Source organism: Cherax quadricarinatus, chromosome 79 (genome assembly GCF_038502225.1).
Source record: "Cherax quadricarinatus isolate ZL_2023a chromosome 79, ASM3850222v1, whole genome shotgun sequence".
Lineage (NCBI taxonomy): Eukaryota > Metazoa > Arthropoda > Malacostraca > Decapoda > Parastacidae > Cherax > Cherax quadricarinatus.
The window spans coordinates 8,249,670-8,273,691 of NC_091370.1; the positions used below are offsets into that span (position 1 = coordinate 8,249,670).

The 24,022-nt window shown below is 40.1% G+C and overlaps 1 protein-coding gene across 4 annotated transcripts in view; it reads right to left on the bottom strand.

The window, feature by feature from the left end:
• REPTOR (repressed by TOR) overlaps nucleotides 1-21,032 on the bottom strand; it is a 292,030-nt gene extending 270,998 nt beyond the window's left edge. For 3 of the 4 annotated variants that reach the window (XM_070101895.1, XM_070101894.1, XM_070101893.1), the window contains exon 1: nucleotides 20,821-21,032. In XM_070101895.1, coding sequence (XP_069957996.1) covers nucleotides 20,821-20,840 — 20 coding nt within the window. In that variant the 5' untranslated portion in view covers nucleotides 20,841-21,032. The other variant, XM_070101897.1, reaches the window with a different exon arrangement.
• Nucleotides 21,033-24,022: the final 2,990 nt, after the last annotated feature.

Genomic DNA, 24,022 nt, shown 5'->3' on the forward strand with positions numbered 1-24,022 from the left:
CCTCTTCGCCTCCTCGGTTGCGTAGTGTGTCCAACAGTTGTTGGTGTACCCTTCCATCCCGGTTTACCCGAGTCGTTTCTGTCTCCACTGAAAATACTTAAATCTCGTGAGCTCTCTACACACTTCTTTGTCATTTCTTGTGATCTCTCCTCCTCCTTTCCTCAGCCTGATAACCTGGTCCTTGAGTGCTATTTTCCTCCTGCTCTGACTGTACAACAGCTTTGGGGTTTGATGCTATGTCATTCTCATATTGCCGCTGGGCCTCCTTCCTTATCCATTCATATTCATTTCTGGCTCTTCGGCTAATCTCCTCATTTTACTGGGTCCTTTGTCTCTTATACTTTTTCCATTGTCTGACGGACTTTTGGTTTCTCTACATCTTTGGGTGAACCAAGAGCTCGTTCTGGTCTTACCAATTATTTTTTTTTTTTTTTTGCCCTTGGGTATGACCCTCTCCTCTGCTTCTTTGCATTTTGTGGTCATGTATTCCATCATTTCATTTACTGTTTTTCCCATCACTTTTTTCCCACTGTACCTCATGCAGGAAATTCCTCATGCCTGTATAGTCCCCTCTTTTGTAGTTTGGCTTTTCCCATCCTATGCATGCTTCTTCATTCTCCACTTTTAGCTTTACAATGTATTTCAGGCTCAGGACCACATGACCACTAGCTCCGATTGGCCTTTCATATGTGATATCTTTTATGTCTGAACTACTCAAGATGAATATGAAGTCCAGACTTGCTGGTTCATCCTCTCCTCTCTCTTCTCTTTCTCTCTCTCTCTCTCTCTCTCTCTCTCTCTCTCTCTCTCTCTCTCTCTCTCTCTCCCTGGTAGTGTCCGTAACATATTGATGCATGAAGTTTTTCAGTTCCACCTCTATCATAGCTCTTCATGTTTCTGGTTCCCCCATGTGGCTCCAGGTTTTTCCAGTCAATTTCCTTGTGATTAAAATCACCCACAACTAGTAACTTTACCCTTCTCATGTGGGCCCTCAGTGTGTCTACCATTGGTCTATTTCTCTCATACTCTTGTCTTGGCCTCCTGCAGGTTGTATATCACTGCAGTCACCACCTTGGGATAACCAGTTTGAAGTGTCCCTACTATGTAGTCCTTTGCTTCCCTTTTGTCCATTCCTTCCACCTCCTCAAAACTCCACTGGTTTCTGATGAGCAGTGCAACTCCTCGTTCCCCTCTGTTCCATCTATCTTTCCTTAGGATCTGATATCAGGATGGAAAGATCACATCTGTTATCTCCGCGAGCTTTGTTTCCGTGAGCGCTGTGATGTCTGGGGATGTCGTAAGGGTTCTTAAGTGAAGTAATGGTGAATGATAACGCACTGAGAGGGTTATACTGGTATACTGAGATATGTGTGCTGGAAAGACAGCCTGCAGTCCGATGTCGTGACTGCTTGTGAGTACGTGACTGACTGGCGACCCCAGCCTCACGGCAGGGGCAGGTTCAAACTGTGCTGACAGGGATACTTCCATAATTCTTTTGTGCCACACCTTATATTGATTTGTTATTCCGTCTGTGTTGGTGTACCATACCTTCAGTTTCTTTTCCATTAATGTGTTCTGAGGGGTTTGTAGGGGCTGTGGGAGTAGACGTGGTAGTATACTATGGGAGGCTGCTGTGAAGGTGGAGTGGGGGCTGTGTACTCACCTATTTGTACTCACCTATTTGTGGTTGCAGGGGTCGATTCATAGCTCCTGGCCCCGCCTCTGTGTGTGTGTGTGTGTGTGTGTGTGTGTGTGTGTGTGTGTGTGTGTGTGTGTGTGTATGTGTGTGTGTGTGTGTGTGTGTGTGTGTGTGCGCGTGTGCATCTGTCTGTCCGTCCGTCCGTGTGTCCGTTCAGGCGATGGTCAGGGCGGTGAGGGCACTCATACGCACCACAAGTAAACAAAGTCACGTGGCCATCAGCTGATGTTCGCCTTCCCTAGTTTTCCACTATCCATCCACTACCACTGTTCCTTCCACTACCGTAAACATCAACACTATCACCACCAAGTTCTCACTAGCGCACCCTCCATCATCCTGCCAATCTCGCTACATACACTTCAACAACACCACTACAACAAATACAACACGCACCAACAACTGCACATTTTCCAACTCACCTGTATCCCACTGTATCATCTTAAATGCTCATTATTATTATTATAATAAAAAAGAAGCGCTAAACCCTTAAATTCTCAGGTTTACTTATCATCTCATTTAGTTTTTTTTCTTTTGCTTTTATTTTTCTGCTCTTGATTTTATTTCATATTAGTACTCAGCCCAAAACAACAGCAACATTTTCTCTCTCAGTCAAGTCTTCCTCGATAGTTCAGCATTGTTTGCAATCATTTTTTATTATTTCAAAACTATGTTTGTTTTAGCATTATTATTATTATTGTTATTATTATTATTTTTATGAAGTGGTAAACCCAGAAGAGTCAAGCCGCGCTGTTCTAGCAGAAATTTCCTCAGTCATAACCACCTGCTGTCCTGTCTGTCTTTTCTTTAGTGATCTTAACCTGTCTTATATTTTCATTTTATACTTTTCTGTCCTTTCATATTCACTTTTGTTAACATTATCTGAGATATTCTGAGCCAGTTTAACTTCTAGTTCTGTATTTTTTTTCTTTTTTTGTTATACCAATATATTTTAGTTTTGAACTCTTCCAAGACCTTTATTGTCATTATTATTATTTACTAGTTTCTTATCTATGTCATCTTATTTTATCAACTTGCTCTTTTAGTTTTATACATTTGTTAAATTGAAACCTGCAATATTTTTATTCCAATTTTCAAAGTTACATTTGCCTTTACTTTTTCCATCATTCTTAGGCTTTATAGTGTGTGTGTGTGTGTGTGTGTGTGTGTGTGTGTGTGTGTGTGTGTGTGTGTGTGTGAAAATATTTTTAGCTGCAGGAGCTATGCTGGTGGTGACCTTTACTATCGTATAAATGTATAATGATTTCAATGTTTATGGTTCACACAACCTTTGTATCTTACTCCAGATACGTTATATCTACCGCTATTTGTGGCTGCCTCTTTTATTTTCATTTCCATTAATTACATCTTGGTCCTTTGTATTATTTTATAAACTTAGTGATATATATCACCTTTTTTATTGGTCTTCTAACGAAGATAATAATAATAATAATAATAATAATAATAATAATATTATTATTATTATTATTATTATTATATGACCTGCCAACAAAAGAATGTTGATTATAATAACTAATACCTTTATCTAATCCTCATATTTCATCAGTTGTTTTGATCAATTTTCTGGTGTGAGTCACAGTAACATAACCCAGAGTTAATTGAGAGAGAGAGAGAGAGAATGTGTGTGTGTGTGTGTTTACTCACCTATATGTGGTTGCAGGGGTCGAGTCATAGCTCCTGGCCCCGCCTCTTCACTGGTCGATACTAGGTCACTCCCTCCCCGCTCCTAGAGCCTTATTATACCTCTTCTTAAAGCTCTCTATGGAACTTGCCTCCACTACTTCACTCTCCAGATTATTCCACTTCCTGACAACTCTTAGGCTAAAGAAATACTTCCTAATATCCCTATGGCTCATCTGGGTTTTCAATTTCTAATTGTGGCCAGTTGTTCCTGTGTCCCATCTCTGAAACATTCGAGCCCGTTCCACCTTGTCAATTCCTCTCAGTATTTTATACGTCGTTATCATGTCCCCCCTTATCCCTCATATCTTCTAGTGTCATCAGGTTGAGTTCCCTTAACCTCTCCTCGTAAGACACACCCTTCAGTTCCGGGACTAGTCCTGTTGCAAACTTTTGCACTTTCTCCAGTTTCTTGGCGTGTTTGACTAGGTGTGGGTTCCATATGGCTAAATACTCCAGTATGGACGTAACGTACACGGTGTAGTGTCGTGAATGACTGTTTACTTAGATGACGAAACGGTATTCCCAAGTTTCCTTGTGTGTGTGTGTGTGTTACTTGGAGGTTACCTGGAGGTTATTCCGGGGATCAACGCCCCCGCGGCCCGGTCCATGACCAGGCCTCCCGATGGATCAGGGCCTGATCAACCAGGCTGTTACTGCTGGCCGCACACGTCAACGTACGAGCCACAGCCCGGCTGATCCGGCACTGACTTTAGGTATCTGTCCAGCTCTCTCTTGAAGGCAGCCAGGAGCTTATTGGCAATTCCCCTAATGCTTGATGGGAGGCTGTTGAACAGTCTTGGGCCCCGGACACTTATGGTGTTTTCCCTTAGTGTACCAATGGCGCCCCTACTTTTAATTGGGGGCATTTTGCATCGCCTGCCCAGTCTTTTACTTTCGTAGGGAGTGGTTTCTGTGTGCAGATTTGAGACCATTCCTTCCAGGATTTTCCAAGTGTAGATTATGATATATCTCTCCCTCCTATTATGATATATCTCTTCCAGCCTAGAGAGAACAAGTGATTTGAAAAGGATCATCATTGGCTTGGCATCTCTCGTTTTGAACGTTCTCATTATCCATCCTATCATTTTCTTTGCACTTGCGATCGTGGCACTGTTGTGATCCTTGAAAGTGAGATAGATCCTCAGACATTACTACTCCCAGGTCCCTTACATTATTTTTCCGCTCTATTGTATGGCCAGAGTCTGTAGTATACTCTGTTCTAGTTATTATTTCCTCCAGTTTTCCATAACGGAGTAATTGGAATTTGTCCTCACTGAACATTATATTGTTTACCGTTGCCCACTGGAAAACTTTGTTTATATCTTCTTGGAGGTTAACCGCGTCCTCAGCAGATGACAGCCTCATGCAGATCCTAGTATCATCCGCAAAGGATGATACGGTGCTGTGGTGTATATCTTTATCTATGTCTGATATGAGGATGAGGAATAAGATGGGAGCGAATACTGTGCCTTGTGGAACAGAGCTCTTCTCTATGGCAGCCTCCGATTTAACTCTGTTGACCACTACTCTTTGTGTTCGATTTGTTAGGAAGTTGAAGATCCATCTCCCCACTTTCCCAGTTATTCCTTTAGCACGTATTTTATGGGCTATTACGCCATGATCGCATTTGTCAAATGCTTTTGCAAAGTCTGTGTATATTATATCTGCATTCTGATTTTCTTCCAGTGCATCCAAGGCCATATCATAGTGATCCAGTAGTTGTGAGAGGCAGGAGCGACCTGCCCTGAACCCATGTTACTCTGGATTGTGCAGATTTTGGGAATCCAGGTGATTTGCAATCCTGCTTCTTAGCACTCTTTCAAAGATTTTTATGATGTGGGACGTCAGAGCTATTGGTCTATAGTTCTTAGCTAATGCTTTGCTGCCACCTTTATGGAGTGGGACTATATCCGTTGTTTTAAGTGACTGGAATTTCACCCATGTCCAAGCTCCTCCTCCATAGTGTACTTAGGGCACGCGAGAGGGGTTTCCTGCAGTTCTTAATGAATACGGAGTTACACGAGTCTGGGCCCGGGGCTCAGTGCATGGGCATGTTGTCAATGGCTTTTACGAAATCTATCGGAGTTAGGGTAATGTCGGAAATCTGGCATACATCTGGCATACTCGCCCAATTGTAGTTGCAGGGATTGAGACTCAGCTTCTGGCCCCGCCTCTTCACTGAAAACTACTAGGTCCTCTCTCTCCCTGCTCCACGAGCTTTATCATACCTCGTCTTAAAACTATGTATAGTTCCTGCCTCCACTACATCGCTCGCCAGACTGTTCCACTTCCTGACCACTCTATGACTGAAGAAATGCTTCCTAACATCCCTGTGGCTCATCTGAGTCTTCATCTTCCAATTGTGACCCCTTGTTTCTGTGTCCCCTCTCTGGAACATCTTGTCTCTGTCCACCTTGTCTATTCCACGCAGTATTTTGTATGTCGTTGTCATGTCTCCCCTATCCCTCCTGTCCTCCAGTGTCGTCAGGCCGATTTCCCTCAACCTTTCTTAATAGGACATTCCCCTTAGCTCTGGAACTAACCTTGTCGCAAACCTTTGCACTTTCTCTAATTTCTTAACGTGCTTGACCCGGTGCAGGTTCCAAACTGGTGCTGCATACTCAAGCATGGGCCTGACGTACACGGTGTACAGCGTCTTGAAAGATTCCTTACTTAGGTATCGGAATGCTAATCTCAGGTTTGCCAGGCGCCCATATGTTGCAGCAGTTATCTGGTTGATGTGTGCTTCTGGAGACGTGTTCGGTGTTATACTCACGCCACGATCTTTCTCCTTGAACGAGGTTTGCAGTCGTTGGCCACCTAGCCTATACTCTGCGGTCTTCTTTGCCCTTCTCCGATCTTCATGACTTTGCCTTTGGCAGGGTTGAATTCGAGAAGCCAGTTCCTGGACCATGTGTCCAGTCTGTCCAGGTCTCTTTGAAGGCCTGCCTGATCCTCATCTGATTGAATTCTCCTCATTAACTTCACATCATCTGCGAACAGGGACACCTCTGAGTCTATCCCTTCCATCATGTCATTCACATATACCAAAAATAGCACTGGTCCTAGGACCGACCCCTGTGGGACCCCGCTTGTCACAGGTGCCCACTGTGATACCTCATCACGTACCATGACTCGTTGCCTCCCTGTCAAGTATTTTCTGATCCATTGAAGTGCCCTTCTCGTTATACGCTCCTGATCCTCTAGTTTCTGTACTAATCTCTTGTGCGGAACTGTCGAAGGCCTTCTTGCAGTGTGTGTACGTGTGTGTACTTACCTAATTCTTTCTTAATTGTGGTTGCAAGTGTCTAGTCATAGTTCCTGGCCCCACCGCTTCACTGGCCACTACTAGGTCCACTCTTTCCCTGCTCCATGAACTTTATCATACCTCTTCTTAAAGCTGTGTATTGACCCTGCCTCCACTACATCACTCTCCTGACTATTCCACTTCTTGACAACTCTATAACTATAAAAATATTTTCTCACATCCATGAGACTCATCTGAGTCTTCAATTTCCAATTGTGTGTGTGTGTGTGTGTGTGTGTGTGTGTGTGTGTGTGTGTGTGTGTGTGTGTGTGTGTGTGTGAACATTAAAATGGTATAAAATACCGACAGGTTGTTTAGGTAAGACACATATGCAACAGTTGGGTATCTTTATTTCGAAACGTTTCGCCTACACAGTAGGCTTCTTCAGTCGAGTACAGAAAAGTTGATAGAAGCAGAAGATACTCGAAGACGATGTAATCAGTCCATCACCCTTAAAGTTTTGAGGTGGTCAGTCCCTCAGTCTGGAGAAGAGCATTGTTCCATAGTATGACACAATATTGTTTCATACTATGCAACAATGCTCTTCTCCAGACTGAGGGACTGACCACCTCAAAACTTTAAGGGTGATGGACTGATTACATCGTCTTCGAGTATCTTCTGCTTCTATCAACTTTTCTGTACTCGACTGAAGAAGCCTACTGTGTAGGCGAAACGTTTCGAAATAATGATACCAACTGTTGCATGTGTGTGTGTGTGTGTGTGTGTGTTTTTTTTTTGATTCCTCAAAATGAAAGATTTAAGTTAACTTGCTAGTCAGAAAAGACTATTACCAAAAATTCCAGGAAAATGGCGAAGCGCAGACTATATTTTAAGACGCCAGCTGCAGTTTTTATTGTACAACATTTCACCACAAACTGTCCATACTAAGTACATGTGCTAGGTGAAACCAATTTGTAGTGAAATATACAAGATTCAGTAACCAGTGTTTAATTCATCAAGAAGGGCCAAACCAATGGTATTAAGTCTGCACACAAACCCATACAGGACAGGGGCTAGTGTTCTCGCCCCCAAACACGTGTTTTTGCATGTGTCCTGCTCCCACCGCGCATCTAGATTCCTGTTCTCTGTTTCTGACCAATCACAAGCCTTCCCTGAGTCGCTCCAGCAAAGTGGTGATGGCATCTGCTCGCTTCCCATTGGTTGAGAGACCAAAATGTAAACACTTCTTGCTTGGCATCGCCGAGAGCGGTTTTTTTTTTTCCATCTAGTGACACTCATATACTCTTGGATTTTACCCTCTACAATGTCTGTAAGTACTGATTTTTGTGTCTAGTGCGTAAGTGAATAGTTTAGGCATATTTTGTTATATATATATATATATATATATATATATATATATATATATATATAAGTCTGTGTGAAGCATAATGAGTGTACCATGCAATTGAAAAGTGCAACAAAAAAGGCATGAGTACACTAAGTACTGCCCATTAGGCCCAAATTCAAATTTCAGCAAATAAATATTTATAAAAGAATCTCTAATGCATATATGAATTCTGTAGTAGTCTGGATGTGTACAGAACGTTTTTATTGTCCTTCCAGATCAATGAGAAATTGTTTTATGGTGAGTCCTCTAAACAGAAGTCCAAGTATGTCTGAGTTTTCGAGGAAAGCGATTCGGATCCAGAGCCAAATGACCTGGAATTGCTTGACAGTGGTGATGAATACTTGCCACCCAATGCAGAGGTGTCATGTGATGAGGAGGAGGAAGATAGGCCATCCAAAAAGCCTAAATTAACGTTTACATGCAAGCATTGCAGGTCAAAGGAAAATCCTGTCACATCCTCATTTTCCTGTCATAGGAAAAGTAAATCTATGCATCAAGGAAAGAAATTACTTTACAGCCTTTCATTGTAGCACTTAGTGATGTAGAATGATTGCTCTTTCTCAGGAAATTCAGGAATATGGACTTGAATGTTTTATCCCTTTGCAATGTGTCTGTGTTGCTCTTTGGTTAGTTTTTATATTTTTTTTATACTTACAAAGTGTTTGGAAACAAATTCCATTTATGTTTTTGATATTGTCTATTTGTATAATAAATTAGAAAAATATTTATTTGGTGTTTTATTAACAATTGCAACTTTGCAACTTTCAAATTTTAGGCACTTTGTTGGACAGGGCCTAGCACAGTCTGTCTTCGCATATTAGCAATTGCTCGAAAACTATCAATTCCATTTATATGGGCTCATTCCCCTTATATTGAGATACTCTATCCACTCTAGGGAATTCATTTCGAAATTCAAATTTTTCCTATGAGTGCCCAATTAAGGGTTAATTAACCCTTACAACTTGTCCTCGTAGTACAAATACTAGGTAAAAAAATATTTAGAGAGGTCCTGGTACAACTTGTCCTCGTAGTACAAATACTAGGTAAAAAATATTTAGAGAGGTCCTGGTACAACTTGTCCTCGTAGTACAAATACTAGGTAAAAAATATTTAGAGAGGTCCTGGTACAACTTGTCCTCGTAGTACTAATACTAGGTAAAAAATATTTAGAGAGGTCCTGGTACAACTTGTCCTCGTAGTACAAATACTAGGTAAAAAATATTTAGAGAGGTCCTGGTACAACTTGTCCTCGTAGTACTAATACTAGGTAAAAAATATTTAGAGGTCCTGGTACAACTTGTCCTCGTAGTACAAATACTAGGTAAAAAATATTTAGAGAGGTCCTGGTACAACTTGTCCTCGTAGTACTAATACTAGGTAAAAAATATTTAGAGAGGTCCTGGTACAACTTGTCCTCGTAGTACAAATACTAGGTAAAAAATATTTAGAGAGGTCCTGGTACAACTTGTCCTCGTAGTACTAATACTAGGTAAAAAATATTTAGAGAGGTCCTGGTACAACTTGTCCTCGTAGTACTAATACTAGGTAAAAAATATTTAGAGAGGTCCTGGTACAACTTGTCCTCGTAGTACTAATACTAGGTGTAAAATATCGTCTTATGCAGTGCTTAGGACATTATACTAAGAGACGCTTTGCCTACTGGATTATTTATTAATCTAGTTTTCTTGATAAAGCCCCCTTGGGCGAAACATCTAGTGAAATGTCCTTAGTGTTTGTTATGCTGGGCTTATTTAATTAATATTTTACACCTAGTATTTGTACTACAAGGACAAGTTATACCAGGACATCTCTATTTTAATATTTTACACCTCGTATTTGTACTACGAGGTCAAGTTATACCAGGACATCTCTATTTTAATATTTTACACCTCGTATTTGTACTACAAGGACAAGTTATACCAGGACATCTCTATTTTAATATTTTACACCTCGTATTTGTACTACGAGGTCAAGTTGTACCAGGACATCTCTATCTTAATATTTTAATTGGGCGAGTAGTAATGTGAGTGCTTGTCACGTGTGCGAGCTGTGATGAGAGGCAGGAAAGAGTTGACCACCGTCTGGGATGGCACTGTCTGACTCGGCACTAACTGCTGCCAACTCTGGGTGACTGAACTGCCTCTCTTCCTGCCCTCTCCTTGTGTTCCTACTTACAAGAACAAAAGAATAATGGAGTAATTTATCTTTGTATACGACAGATGATGCCTGCAGCGCAGGTGAAACTCTTTTGTCAATTCCTTGTGCTGCATTTGTCTTACTCTTCAACTTGTCAGTATTGTATACCATATGTGTCGTGCTGAATAGGTAAAATTTGCGATTTTGGCTTAAATAGCAACTCTGTTCTTGCCGAATAAGGCAAACGAAAATATGTGTATGCAATAACTTCGCTAAAATCATTTTGAACCTAACGAAAAAAAAATATCTCACTGTGTATATTTATTTTTAAATTATTGTAAACTTATCTAAAATACATTTAGTTGGATTGGGCTAAATTAAATTGCGCTTGTTATAATAAAGTTAAGTAAGTTTTCTAAGGTTCTTTTGGTAAAAAATTATTAGTTTTTACATTATAACATAAATTAAAAAAAAATCTTTAAACGTATAAGAGAAAATTTTAGAAAGGACTTAATTGTAAATGAGTTCTTGCTAATTGACCAGTTTTACCTATTCGGCAAGAATAGGTCAATTGGTGTGTGTGTGTGTGTGTGTGTGTGTGTGTGTGTGTGTGTGTGTGTGTGTGTGTGTGTGTGTGTGTGTGTGTGTGTGTGCAATAATCGCGAACAAGGAACGCTAGATGCAAAACAATCACGGGGGGAGTTAAATAATAGCTCTAGGCCTTTCATGTTGCAATCAACACATCAGGAGCTTGCAATGTTGCAGAAATAAGTAGGTTACAGCTCCCGAAGCTGCCTTTGTTTTGTTTAATTGTATTGGAAACAGTGATCAAAGAAACAAACTTCCGCAGACGCAAGCGCCTTGAATCATCGCTAATCGCTGTTACCAATACAATTAAGTAAAACAAAGGCAGCTTCACCGTCTCTGAAGTCTTAGCAAGAATCCTCCTGAAAACAGTAAACCCTGCCATCACTTAGTCTCTCCTGCTAATACTACACCTATTTTTATGCTACCCAAGTGATAGCTTTTATATCCTTTTACTCATGTGCAAGTTAATTGCTCTACCATATTGTATTTCTACTACTACAACTTATATCACTACTACTACTACTACTACTACCACCACTAGTATCACACCTCACTTAGATAAGCCTATATATACCCTCTGTGTCCATGTATTGTTTGTAACTGGAGAGCGAAACGTTGCCACAATAAAATGTCACATTAGTTGAACTTGTGTTCTTTTACTTTACATAAATTCATAGGGCCATGCAACGCTTAGGGAATGGAAGACAATCCAGCTTACTCAGTGTATGGAGTGAGTAGCTTAATTACTGTGGATCAAGATTCCTTCACTAGTATCAAGAAACTCCTATTTGAGGGCTTCCTAGTATCAAGTTCTAAGTTGTTACACATCATCCGAAAACAAAACAGTGGATGATTGTACATCATCCCCAAACAAAGTATACTTGATCTTTTCTCACATACTATTTACGTATAAGAACAATATTTGTTCCAGCACCAGCCCTTGTGGGACTCTCACACCTCTGTCCATCTTGATATATTCTTCACTATTATCTCGTTCTCTTTCTCTAGTTTGTGGATTATTTGTAGTACAGTACTTAATACCTTCCTATAACCCAGGAGCATCCAGCACACCCACCCTTAAACTACACCGCTTTGTGTCCCGATGACCTTGGCCACGGCATTGTAAACACTATCCCATTCATACGCCCGCTCCCCTTCCACACACTTCTTCCTGCTACACACCAACCCTCCTCTCCCCGCATCATGCACTCTCCCATACACAGTTCGGCTCATAGCCGAAAGGTCCCGGGTTCGTTTACAGGGCCAGCGAAATATGGGCTAGTTTCCTTAGGCCTCTGTTGTCCTTGCTCACCCTGCAGTAAAAATAAGTACCTGTGTCTTACCCGACTATAGTATGGAGCACCTAGGGGAAATTATTACCTGGAATCACTTCTGGAGGTCTCCGCCCCCGTAGACCGGTCCCAGACCAAGCCTCCATCTGTTAAGCAAATTTGTAAGGAATCCTCACCCCTACTGGAAGTATTTTCGTAGTTTGTAAAAGGTATTCTTATCCATTAATGAAGTGAGTACTTTCGGTACCTTTAAAAGAAAGTAGTTTGGATAAGTACATGAGGTATGCGAGCGAGTTACATCAGTTAGCTTTATCAAGTTACTAACAGATAAACTCATAAGAAGTAGCGAGTAGCAGTGAGGTGAAGAGCATGTCAGGTGCAAGTCTGGTCAAAAACGTCCTAAAAAAAAATTGCAAGTTCAGCTCACTTGTAAAAACCGCTGCTCCGGATGTTGATTTAGACACTGAGTGCACTTTCAAGACATCTTAACGTTTGATCCACTTGATAAACCACTCCAGGTAATTAAGTGGTCGTGGGAATTACGGAGTATTACCCAAGCCTTCTTGTCTCATTGTCCTCGCGTATTGCTCTGAAATGTGCTTACGGATATCTCTGGGTGTTTCATCTACATAGTTATCTTGGTGATATTTCTCTGGTGATATCTCTAGTGATGTCTCTGGTGATGTCTCTGGTGATATCACTAGTGATATCTCTAGTGATGTCTCTGGTGATATCTCTAGTGATGTCTCTAGTGAGGTCTTGGGTAACAATGGAACGAGCAACAATGGCACAGGTAAAAAATAAAACGGAAAAATGGCACAAGTGAAAAGTTGGAAAAAACGTCACACGGAATTCAACTTAACCAGTATTTATATGTAATGTAACCTAGCATAAATTAACCAGCATTCATACCTAACGTAACTTAACATAAATTAACCAGCATTCATATCTAACGTAACCTAACATTAATTTATCAGAATTCATATCTAGCGTAACCTAACGTAAATTAACCAGCATTCATACCTAACGTAACCTAACATTAAATAATAAGCATTCATATCTAACGTAACCTAACATTAAGTAATCAGCATTCATATCTAACGTAACCTAACATTAATTAATCAACATTCATATCTAGCGTAACCTAACGTAAATTAACCAGCGTTCATACCTAACGTAACCTAACATAAATTAACCAGCATTCATACCTAACGTGACCTAACATAAATTAACCAGCATTCATATCTAACGTAACGTAACATAAATTAACCAGCATTCATACCTAACTTAACGTAATCTACCCTGACCAATAATAACAAAAAAAGGCACAATACCGTGACTGGAACGATACACAAATAACTCGCACATAGAAGAGAGGAGCTTACGATGACGTTTCGGTCAGACTGTCCGAAAGTCACACTGTGACTTTGTAAATGGTCCAAGTCGGACCGAAACGTCGTCGTAAGCTCCTCTCTTCAATGTGCGAGTTTTTTGTGTACCCTGACCAATATCTCTCAATTTTGTAAATAAACAAATGAAAGCAAAATAATTAATGGGGCATTTTTTCTACTTTTCATTTGTACCATTTTTTTTATATAGTGTATCCTTTGATGGTAACAAGAGAAAATAGTGTCTATGTTGAGTCTGTTGTTGGAGACCTTGGAGGTGCGTTTGATAATAGTGACTATGTTGAGTCTGTTGGAGACCTTGGAGGTGTGTTTGATAATAGTGACTATGTTGAGTCTGTTGTTGGAGACCTTGGAGGTGCGTTTGATAATAGTGACTATGTTGAGTCTGTTGTTGGAGACCTTGGAGGTGTGTTTGATAATAGTGACTATGTTGAGTCTGTTGTTGGAGACCTTGGAGGTGTGTTTGATAATAGTGACTATGTTGAGTCTGTTGTTGGAGACCTTGGAGGTGTGTTTGATAATAGTGACTATGCTGAGTCTGTTGTTGGAGACCTTGGAGGTGTGTTTGATAATAGTGACTATGTTGAGTCTGTTGTTGGAGACCTTGGAGGTGTGTTTGATAATAGTGACTATGTTGAGTCTGTTGTTGGAGACCTTGGAGGTGTGTTTGATAATAGTGACTATGTTGAGTCTGTTGTTGGAGACCTTGGAGGTGCGTTTGATAATAGTGACTATGCTGAGTCTGTTGTTGGAGTCCTTGGAGGTGTGTTTGATAATAGTGACTATGTTGAGTCTGTTGTTGGAGACCTTGGAGGTGTGTTTGATAATAGTGACTATGTTGAGTCTGTTGTTGGAGACCTTGGAGGTGTGTTTGATAATAGTGACTATGCTGAGTCTGTTGTTGGAGACCTTGGAGGTGTGTTTGATAATAGTGACTATGTTGAGTCTGTTGTTGGAGACCTTGGAGGTGTGTTTGATAATAGTGACTATGTTGAGTCTGTTGTTGGAGACCTTGGAGGTGCGTTTGATAATAGTGACTATGTTGAGTCTGTTGTTGGAGACCTTGGAGGTGTGTTTGATAATAGTGACTATGTTGAGTCTGTTGTTGGAGACCTTGGAGGTGTGTTTGATAATAGTGACTATGCTGAGTCTGTTGTTGGAGTCCTTGGAGGTGTGTTTGATAATAGTGACTATGTTGAGTCTGTTGTTGGAGTCCTTGGAGGTGTGTTTGATAATAGTGACTATGCTGAGTCTGTTGTTGGAGTCCTTGGAGGTGTGTTTGATAATAGTGACTATGTTGAGTCTGTTGTTGGAGTCCTTGGAGGTGTGTTTGATAATAGTGACTATGCTGAGTCTGTTGTGGAGACTTTGGAGGTGTTTGACAGCAGTGACTATATTGTAATAAAGTTGGTAGAATTACCGACAATATGTAAAGTAAAAGGACACAAGTGCAACTAATGTGACATTTTATTGTGGCAACGTTTCGCTCTCCAGGAGCTTTATCAAGCTCCTGGAGAGCGAAACGTTGCCACAATAAAATGTCACATTAGTTGCACTTGTGTCCTTTTAGTGACTATATTGACTGTTGTTGGAGACCTAGGAGGTGTTTGACAGTAGAAGTGTAGGGAGGCCTTGGTACATCTTCTCTGAGTAGTTATGACTTGCGTTACACCACTATCAACAACCACCTTTGAAAGGGGGTTAATAGAGCAACTTATCCTCATTATTGCAACGTTAGTTGTCCTAAGCTAAATTTAGTTAATCTGTAAATCTACAATTATTATTTTCATGAAGATATAGGTTAAGATAAGATGTGAATCTTACAAATACCTACTTTCATTCAGTACACACATACTTTCTCATGTGTTTCTTAAGAGTTCTTAATTCTGTAATACAAGTGTAGGAGTCTTCAAGAGGGGCCAGTGGACCCCTAGCAGCAAACCATCCTAGTTAACCAGGCAAGCACCAGACGAGCCTGGCCCAAGGCCGGTTTCTGAAAGTGAAAAAACTCTGGGAACTCGTCAAAGATAAAGTGATAATACTGTATTTTGTTTCCAGGCTAAGAGGCCTGGTCTTAATTATTATTATTATAATCAAGGGGGAAGCGCTAAACCCGGAGGATTATACAGCGCCTGGGGGGGGGATGTGGAAGGCATTCAGGCTTAATTCGGGGAACTGGAGCACAGATCCAATTCCCTAAATCAAGAGCCCCTCACCAACATCAAGGAACCTTCCTTGAGGGGGACCTGGTCTTAAACCGGGCCGTGGGGAAGATAATCTCCGGAATCACTAACAGATTAACAGGTATCAGTTTATGCCCGGTTAGTCTACTTCCATTTCTTCTACAGATGGATTTCCATTTGGTTTACTTACATTGTCACATATTACCATTGTGTGTATTTAATATTTTTTTACTCTGATTTACCTGTGATCTGTTTCGAGTTTTTTCTACTCTCTCTGAACGGCCAGGTGCCTGGCCTTCCTGTTGATTGCCTGGCTGTTGCAGTCAGAGGCCCTCTGGCTCACATATCCATCACAGTCTGGTTGGTCTAACACCCCACGGAGGTAGTAATTCAGTTTCCGCTTGAAAACTTCTACAATGGTTTCTACAATATTTCTGATATCCGCTGGTAGCAGGTTGGATAGTCGAGAACTCTAGGCTCATATATGTTGATAGTCTCGCTGACCTAACCCGCGATGGAGATGACAATTGGTGGTGGTGGTGGTGGTAGTGGTGGTGGTAGTGGTGGTGGTGGTGGTGGTGGTGGTAGTGGTGGTGGTCGTAGTGGTGGTAGTAGTGGTGAGAGTGACATACCAAAGTATGATGCACTTGTATCTTCCTCAGTAAGGCCACACGAGAACACTCAGACCCTGAGTGCATGTGTCCGTACTCTAATTCCCTCCCTTCCCCCTTCCCTCCCTCCCTCCCTCCTCGCCTACACTTTCTCTACTCTCATTCAAGCTCCCTTATATAGGGATTAAAATAAAATCTGTGAGCATACATACTGAGAGATACACCCCTCCAAGTTTTACATGCACTGTTGTTCTCGGTGCATATACTGTACATTGAGAGTGATATACTCTTAAGAATGTAACGGGGTGCCTGATGAGTTGTGAAACTGGAAACTGGTAACTTGAGTGTTGGGAGGGTGGAACCTCTGTTACGTAATATATAACCATATTTGTACCACTTGTAGTGAGTGTGCTGCTGCCTAATTCTACGTCATACTTACAATGTAGAAATATAGGCTTATGGACCCGTAGTTGAGGGAGAAAGGGTCCCCTAGACTGCAACCTCTTGAGTGGGAGGAGCACTGCGGTAGGCTTACTGGCCCATGCTATGCACGTATTTAGACTGATTTTAAGTATAACCTTAATTTTTTAAGGGGTGGACCTTGGTAAGCCAGCGGAAGGCCTCGGGTAGATGACCAAAAGCTCCAACAGCAGGTCATCATTTAACTAAGACTCACTCGGGAAACACTTGTACTGTTTACTGACGAATCTTACCTTACCCACTTCCCAAATATTTGAAGTAATAATTAAGTCTATGGCGCCATCCAACAGTGGTGTTAGGCTATTTATTATTATTATATATTAGGGCCTATAAACCTAAAAGCTAGGTTACTATTGACTTATGGTGTATATTAGAAGCACCCGCCTCCGTCTTCCATTAAAATGTACTCAAGCGTTGTATGACGTCCGGGTTTAGCGCTTAAATTGACGATGATGATACTCAAATTGGGTATATCTACCTTACTGGTGTTACCTGCCTGGTCACGGACCAGGCCGCGGGGGCGTTGACCCCAAAAACCCACTCCAGGTATACCTACCTGGAGTCTACTTAGAGGGTAAATAATAATAAATTCTTTTCTGCGGTATACAGGTAATGTATATGTAATAAAATATTATTGGGCACCAGTTGGGTATCTTCATTCCGAAATGTTTCGCCCACACAGTAGACTTCTTCAGATACGTATAGATACAGCAGAAGCAGCGGAGATGCAAAGATGTAATCAGTCCATCACCCTCGAGTAGTTTTGAGGCGGTCAGTCCCTCAGCCTGGAGAAGAGTTCTGCTCCATAATCTGAAACAATGATCCAGACGTTTGTACGTTTGTAACTGTTGTACACGTGTCATACTTATCTACATGGAGGGTGTTCCGGAGGTCAACGTCCCCGCGGCCCGATCCATGACCAGGCCTCCCGGTGGATCTGGGCCTAATCAACTAAGCTGTTATTGCTGGATGCATGTAATACAACGTATGAACCATAGCCCGGAGGGTCAGGCACTGACGTTTGGTATTTATCGAGCTCCCTCTTAAAGACAGATACTGGTATATTGGTTATCCCCTCTATGCGTGATAGGAGGCTGGTGAACAATCTCGAGCCCCTGATACTTACTGTGTTTTTTCTTAATGTACTCCTGGCATCATTACTTTTCTTTAGGGTATATTGTACCGTTTGCCAAGTTTTTTTTTCTTTTCTTTAGTAGGGAGTGATTTCTGTGTGCAGGTTTGGGACCAGTCCCTTTAGGATTTTCCAGGTGTAAATTATGATGTATTTTTCTCGCCTGTATTCCAAGGAGTGCAAGTCAAGCTACTTCAAACGTTCCTAGTAATTAAGGTGTCTGAGTGAATTTATACGTGCAACGAAGGTTCTCTGTACATTCTCCAGACCTGTAATTTCGACCGCTTTGAATGGGGATGTTAGTAGACAGCCTAGAGCGATCATTGGCATGGCATCCCTTGTTTTGAGCGTTCTCGTTATCCATTCTATTACTTTCCTCGTAGTTGTAACAACTACACCGTTGTAATCCCTGTTGGTGGGATCCTCCGATATTATCACTTCTAAATCTTCACATTAGTTTTTCGTTTTACTGTTTGGTTAAAACTTACTTTACACTTCATCCTAGCTTTTATACTCTACTTGAGTTATTTTCTTGGGAAGGAATGTAGCCATGTTTCTTTTTGATATTCCATCACGCAGGACGGATGTCTGAGTAAAACCAAATATGCAGCAATTAGCACATTTTTAAATGTCCAAACGACATTTGGGACATTGCGTTGCATCCTCAACGCTAGACCGGACTCGTGAGAGACAGAGGGGGGGGGGGGGAGAAATGGAACATGTAGAAGCCTCGGCTATCTCCTTTACGGTTGTTGCAAGTATTATTCAGCTGTTATTCATTTTCCTCCTGATCTCTTTTTCCTCTTCCTCTCCCTTTTTCTTTCCTTAGTTTTCGTTATTCTCTTATCGTCCTCTTCTTCTTCCTCACATTCATCATGGAAAGGCTTCTCCTCCTCAACCTTCACCTTTCAGATCTTCCCGTTTTTTTTTTCTTTTATATCCCCTTCTATGTTGGTTGGCGCTCTATGACAAAATTTGGTTTATATATTTTTTTACTGCCACCGTAAATATGTACTTGGTTGGTTGGTGGATTAATAGGTTTAAAACCTATCGACTGCACTAGTTTTATTAAAGTTGCACGGTAACCTTTTTATTGCCGGACAAGAATATTTTTATCCCTAAAATACGGCTTAAACTCTCAGCATATAAATGTTGAAAGAAATACACACCTCGATGTATATTTCGTGTGTATTTTCTAGTCTTGTAATTATTAACTTATTATTCTTGTTTTTACTCTGAAACAAAAACGTTAATACACATATACAATAAAAATCGTTCTTGGTAACTAAAGTACATCTAATTTTCATTGCTGTTACAGAGTAAATATTTAGCTTGAAATTTTGCACTGCCCTTCAGTAGCGCTATCGTCCAAGGTGGAACCAAACTTAATTTCGATTTATTAGTACAATAAAATACTTTTTTTTTTTTGCATTGTTGACATCCCTACATTGTAAATATAAGTGGCATATATCACAGTTTGTTGTGAGTCACAAAGAAAACGGCTACTATTTATTAAGAGGAAGATGTAAACATTGACTTAACATTACGTGGTTAACGCAAGTGTTATGCATATGCTCAGTGAAGAATAGCTTTTATTGCTCACTCATTCGTTGTTTAGATCAACCATGATGCATAATAGCAGGTAAATTTCAGACTATAATGAACACCCACCTTGTTACTGGCAAACTATCAACATCCACACCCACAGGTAGACCACGTGATCAGTCAATAATATCTTACTGCCACATGCACATACTTTTGAGGGCTAAACAACATTAAAATCAAGTTAACTTATAAGAGGAAATACTTCATTTGTGTATATTTGATATTCAGCTTATTAATGCAAATTAATGTAATATAAACTAAGGTTTTAAATGTGATATAAGTTATCAAAACAAATGTACATGTGGCAACGCCGCCTTGACGTAAACATTAGCCACTATGCTCGATACGGGGCCCATGACACCAAAGCCTTATGAAACTCTTGCCATTTTGTTTCTCTTCTTTAAAGCTATTTAAATATCTTTCATTCATCAAGCGATCAGATTTCAACTCATAATCGGCACAAATTGGTGCATATTGTCACTACAAAGAGAAAAGATAAATTACTATCATTTATTGAACAAAAGAATGAGAGATTAGGAACCATGGCAAATGGTGAGATCTATGCTCGAAATTTTCCACTACACCTGGAGTAACTGAAAAACGGTTTGATTTGTATAAAAATACATTATTTAATTATAAGAAAATAGAGACAGATAGACGAATTATAAGAAAATAGACACAGATAGAGGATATATGCCACGTGACCTCAATCATATATGGCCAGGGTGGGGCCTTCCTGTCGAATGGCGGGAAAAATATCCCTCGCTGGTTATCGTTATTAAAGCGCGGGAAAAGTATCGCAAGTGGAAACAGTTATGACAGTATATGTATGACTACCAAAATACAACAGCTTATATGTGCCTATACATGTGCTTATATCTTTTCGTATATATAGTGAGTGTTTTCTTAAAACCACATTTTATTAAAATAATATTTGTTGAACAAAGAACGTGCTATTATAACTGCGATATATGTGTACCACATAATTTTAAATGGGTTTAAATGGGGTTAATATTCATGGCAACACAACTGACACGAAAACTTCATATACAGTTCAATTGGTAGAAGAATTAAAAATAATTTGTTAATGACGAATAAGTATCTTTTGGAAGAGATGCCAATTGTTATTTTAGGGCTTATACTTACCACAAGACGTTGCCACAGGCAAGCTTTCACTTTTTTCCTATTGTGGCTTTTCTGTTATTGTGGATATGTAAGTCAGAGTGTCTATAGGTATATATTCCTTTAGCTATATATATGTCATCAACCAAAATGATACGAAACACTCGGATTAAACACAAAATAAAAACAATCGCTGTATACACTTGCCTGGTCCAGATAAAGTACATTAATGTCGTCACTATCCAACAAAGAAAGCACGAGTATAACGTTTACACAAACATAAATTGTCGTCCAAACGTTCACTAAATAGTTAACACCATCAATAGTTTTACTTCTGGGTTCAAAAGTGTTTTTGATACAAATTTTCACTCGAGAAGTTTCACTTGGGCTGCCTTCACTCTGGTTTGTTTTGGTCTTACTCGAGGGAGTCCAGAGGGGTCACAGTAGTGCAAATCAAAGCCAATAGCACATCAGCTTCCATATCCTTTGAGTCAGCAGCTAATCACATTACGTGTCTCAAACAGTGTCACAGCAAATGGCAGGCCAGCTTCAACATCTATTGAGGCAACAGCCAATCACGTCAAGCGTCTGACGCTGCTTGGGCTCAGGCTGTAAACATGGCTCCACATGGTCCTCTCTCTCTTCTCGAATTTTCCCACATACAGTTTTTTAGGCATTACCAAAGGATATATTTATTTTCCTTGAATTGAGGAATCTATTGTTATTTTTTGTTATTTTATTTATATTAGGCAAACTTGGTTTAAATAAGGTGTTATGATACAGTATTATATTTAAGTTATTATATCGGCGATATATGCCAATCCATCTTCGTCGAAGACCTTGAGGATCCATGACATCACGATGACGTATAGTGTTTTGGTAGTCTGCCAACGTAACTATTATGCATGTTATAATAACATATGTTTTGTTTATAATAAATTATGAATTATTAAAATTAATTTACAGTTATGCCATTTTCTAAATCGCATTAGACCACGCTTAACTTATAATTTGTAAAGTATACTGGCTTTATTTGTGCTAATCAATATACAAGAGTGTTGGTACGCCTGCGAATTGAAGACAAGATGTCGAGAAGTTTCCGAGAAGCACGATCAATAAAAAGTACGTAATAGTCTGCCATCTGGTGGCAGAAATGTGAACTTTAAGCATGGGAGTGTCAGTCATAGAAAACGTATCTTGGCAAATGGGTAACTAGCAAAAGAGAGTGAGTGAGTATGGAAACGATAGATAAGTGTGTTTATATAATCGATGTGTCAAGGTTATATGCAGAGTAAAACTAAACTTGCCACTAGTTGAGCCCCGAGATTTTATTCATCACAGTACTCTTTTCAACCGTCAGGTAAATCAGCTCCACTGGAAATAAGTCAATTTATCTGACTTTTTTGGGGCTATGCTAGGTAATTTACACATATGTTGCTATGTATGATAATTTATGTAACTGTATTTATATGTACCTATACCTAAATAAACTTACCAAAGACGCAAATTTCCGAAATATGATAAAAACTGAAGCTACTCAGTGAAAACCTGGTACAGGATGCTGGGTAAAGTCTATCAGACTTTCAGTAATCATTGTAATTTTATTAATTACATCGGTAATAAAAGATATTGTCCATTAATGTTGAAGGTAAACTCATACCGTGCCAAGGAGAGTACTCATTATTGCCAGACATTTTAACAAAGTTAACGTGTTAACATCTGAACTGTATTTACGTAGTGTAAATAAACAGGAATTTCTTGCAGTACTATATATATTAAAAGTGTTAAGAATCAAACAGCCTTAGTACAATATGCAACCAAGATCATATTCCAGTAGTAATTTGAGTGAAATGTTTAGACATTCTTTGACTCTTGCCCGTTATGTCAGTTATTTTTGTTATAAGGTATTACAAAGGAATCCGAGGTTAACCTTCCTTTATAATGTACTTACCAGGTGAGGCGTGGTAACACTGTCTGGCTCATGTAATGTTGTTGCCTGCTCATCATGATACTCTCTGTTAATACTGTCTGGGCCTAATACAATGTTATATAATGTGTGCATCATGGTACTCTGTTCTAACATTGGGCTTTATACAGTGTTATGGAATAAGTACATTACTGTTGCTCTATTCTAACACTGGGGCTTATATGGTGCATTACTCCTACTCATTATGGTAAATAATTGTTTTTTTATGAAGGTATAATCCTAAACTTTTACAATGGTTTTATATGAGGTTTTTATGTTATGTAGTTACATATTTTCACATTTCCTAAGCATATGTACAGGACCTCAGTGGAAATAAGCCGCTTTGACTTTTTCTTAGGTAATTTACACTATGTATGATATTTGCACTTATGTGTATCTGTGCCTAAATAAACTTATGCTGTCATAATGATGCTGATAAAAGTATATCAGTATAAGAACATAATAAAGGAGCACTTCCCATGCCAGGCAGGTAAATCTCACATCCAACCACAGTTAACCACATCCATTCATATACCTGAACTAAGGAACAGTATGTACCAAAGACCCTGTTGATGGTGAGAGGAGACATGGGGACAGGCGAACAGACAAGATCTTTGTGGAAGTATCTCGAGTTTCAGAAGCAGTACTAAAACTTAACCCAGCAGATTGGCGCAAGTAGGCGAGACTGATGGTGAATCAGCAAACAGCAGACAAGTCTCGGCCTCAGCTCAGGAGGCAGAACTAAGTATTGATGTTGATTGATGGAGGAGCACTGGTGGCTAGTTCCATTGTTCCTTTGAAACCATGGCTCCATTTTCCATGTCGAAGATCTTGTTATTTAGATAAATCGTCATCAGCGTTTGTCTTGGATAGCAGACAATACTTAGTCATATTGAAACAAGGTACCGGCGTACACTCATTATTTCATGGTGTCATTATGTGATTTATCGGCTATCGTGTGTTTATAATTGGACAGCAGCATTTCTTGGTGGAGTAGACGTCCAATGTAGTCGGTTAGTTCTGATCATTTCATTTTTCTTCGAGGATGCCTGAGAGTGAGGATTTTGGTGGTACTGTAGTTGGTGGTGCTGTAGTAGCAGACCTATGTCACCAGGAGAACTGGCGGGACCTGGAGGGATGCTGGTGCGTTCAACGGCAAGCTGGTGCGTATCGTCTCCTTCAAGTGGGTCTCTGACGACTGGCCGGTGAGTATTAAGTATATCAGTGTTGTCAGTTGAGTTGATGATCCTGAACGTTTCGATGGAAAGGACTTTACTTGAAAATTTCATCTCCTGGATGTTGTTGAGAAGGAAAAAGTTATTAGAAACATTACTGAAGGATCCATCATGTTATGCATTTTGCATATGGGCGCATAAGAATCTTCTTTGGCATCAGAGAACATCTTTGGGTCTTCATCTTTGAAAATCGTTGTCGGATTTATTA